Source organism: Crocuta crocuta, unplaced genomic scaffold (assembly GCF_008692635.1).
Source record: "Crocuta crocuta isolate KB4526 unplaced genomic scaffold, BGI_CrCroc_1.0 scaffold27, whole genome shotgun sequence".
Taxonomy (NCBI): domain Eukaryota; kingdom Metazoa; phylum Chordata; class Mammalia; order Carnivora; family Hyaenidae; genus Crocuta; species Crocuta crocuta.
The window spans coordinates 116,396-118,052 of record NW_027532250.1 but is presented as its reverse complement, the minus strand read 5'-3'; the positions used below and the strand labels follow the sequence as shown (position 1 = coordinate 118,052).

At 48.5% G+C, this 1,657-nt stretch overlaps 1 protein-coding gene across 4 annotated transcripts in view; it reads left to right on the top strand.

The window, feature by feature from the left end:
• Nucleotides 1-1,657, top strand: part of LOC144243260 (guanine nucleotide-binding protein G(s) subunit alpha) — a 48,315-nt gene that overhangs the window by 43,055 nt on the left and 3,603 nt on the right. For all 4 annotated transcript variants that reach the window (XM_077778303.1, XM_077778302.1, XM_077778305.1 and 1 more), the window contains one exon: nucleotides 218-315. In XM_077778303.1, the coding sequence (XP_077634429.1) occupies nucleotides 218-315 (98 nt within the window). The remainder of the gene's footprint in view (nucleotides 1-217; nucleotides 316-1,657) is intronic.

Below are 1,657 nucleotides of genomic sequence, written 5' to 3'. Positions count from 1 at the left end.
GAAGAGACAGAAGGAATGAATTACTCTGGCTTTTAATTACGTTTCACACATTGAACGGAGGGCCTTTTGGGCACGAAGTCGTTAGCTTGGCTCACGACGGGGAAGCCCACCCCCACCCCGAGCCGGTCACCTAGCGAACCACGGCGCAGGGGCTACAGGGGAGGCGCGGTGACAGCCTGGGCGCAAGCTCATCTGTGCCCTCCGTCTTGTCTCTCAGGAATTCTACGAGCACGCCAAGGCTCTGTGGGAGGACGAAGGGGTGCGTGCCTGCTACGAGCGCTCCAACGAGTACCAGCTGATTGACTGCGCCCAGTAGTGAGTAACCTCTCTCCTGCCTGCACACGGGATGGGCATGCCTCGAGAAAACGCCAGAAGTCCCTACTCCCACTTGTCAAGTTATCTGCAGAAGAGTTGTGTTCACAGAGGCCAGCCAGTCATTCCCACCTGCACTTAGAAAGTTCTAGTTGGGAGTCATTTGTTTGATAAAGCCCTTAATTGCACTTTTTTAGTGCAACGACATTATTTTATATAAACAATTAGTGCCTGTTAGAGCAAAATGATAATTACTTGCAAAAAGGTGATGTTCAGAATTAATTAGCTTGAGGTAATTAATTGGATTGACCTCCAAGCTTTTAGGAAGAGCGGGCAGCTCTCGTGCTTTGAATAATGTAAAAATATTGTATTTTATTGCTGTAATTTAAAAACCTAGAGAAATGGTGAGGGCAAAAACGTCCCTCCCCCCCTAACTGGCACCTGCCTTGCTATTTCTGCCATCATGTAGGGGACTACGGTCAGCCAAGTTAGGTTTTGTGTTGAGTTCCATTTCCTACCCTTCTTCCACACTGGGCTTCACCTCAAGGATGGTTCCCCCTAGGCGGGGTGTCCTTCTCTGTCCCTCCCGTCCAGTGGAAAGTTAAAGAGCTTACCAGCTCCCTCATCCTGTGTGTTACCTAGCGAGTACGTGCCGGTCAAGGCCATAAAGAAATTAACAGTGCTTGTCCGCTGCCGTTGCACAAACACGCTAAAGGGTNGGGGGGGGGGGGGGGGGGGGGGGAGGGGGATGGACAAGACATTTGTGATGTTTCAGCCTTTCTTTTTTCCGTAGGTAGCTGAAACTCAGAAATGGCTTTGCTATTATATAGAAAATACGAAGTAATCAGGACCAGGGTTCTAGGCTGGCTCCCCAGCAGCTAAAATGGCATAACCGGGGAATTTATTGTGAATAGCAGTTGAATAAATAAGAGGGAGGAAGAGGTATCAGCAAACAAACAGCAAGTCCCGTAGAGTCCTGTTCTCTACAGATCACAGCAGCTTTGGGTAGGCTCTGTGAGACCTCTCAGTTCATCCTTCCCTGGCCCCGCCTGCGCATAGGAAGCGCACAGTGGATTGTTTCCACGTGTCACACACAGTGCTCTTTCACGGCTGGATACACGAGCAAATCTGTGTATTTTCTCAAGGACAGAAAAACAGTCCATCTTAGCCAGTCCCTGTGACCCCAAGCCCCTACCACTTCTTCAACAAAGTCCCTGATTTTCTCAAAAGTTTGAACTAAAAGCTGGAAGTGCTAATTATAGTAACTCAAAACAAATGGAAATCCTGGAATTGTTTGCGTTTTGTATTTTGGATCCAAGTCAGAAGTACAGGTACCAGATTAGGA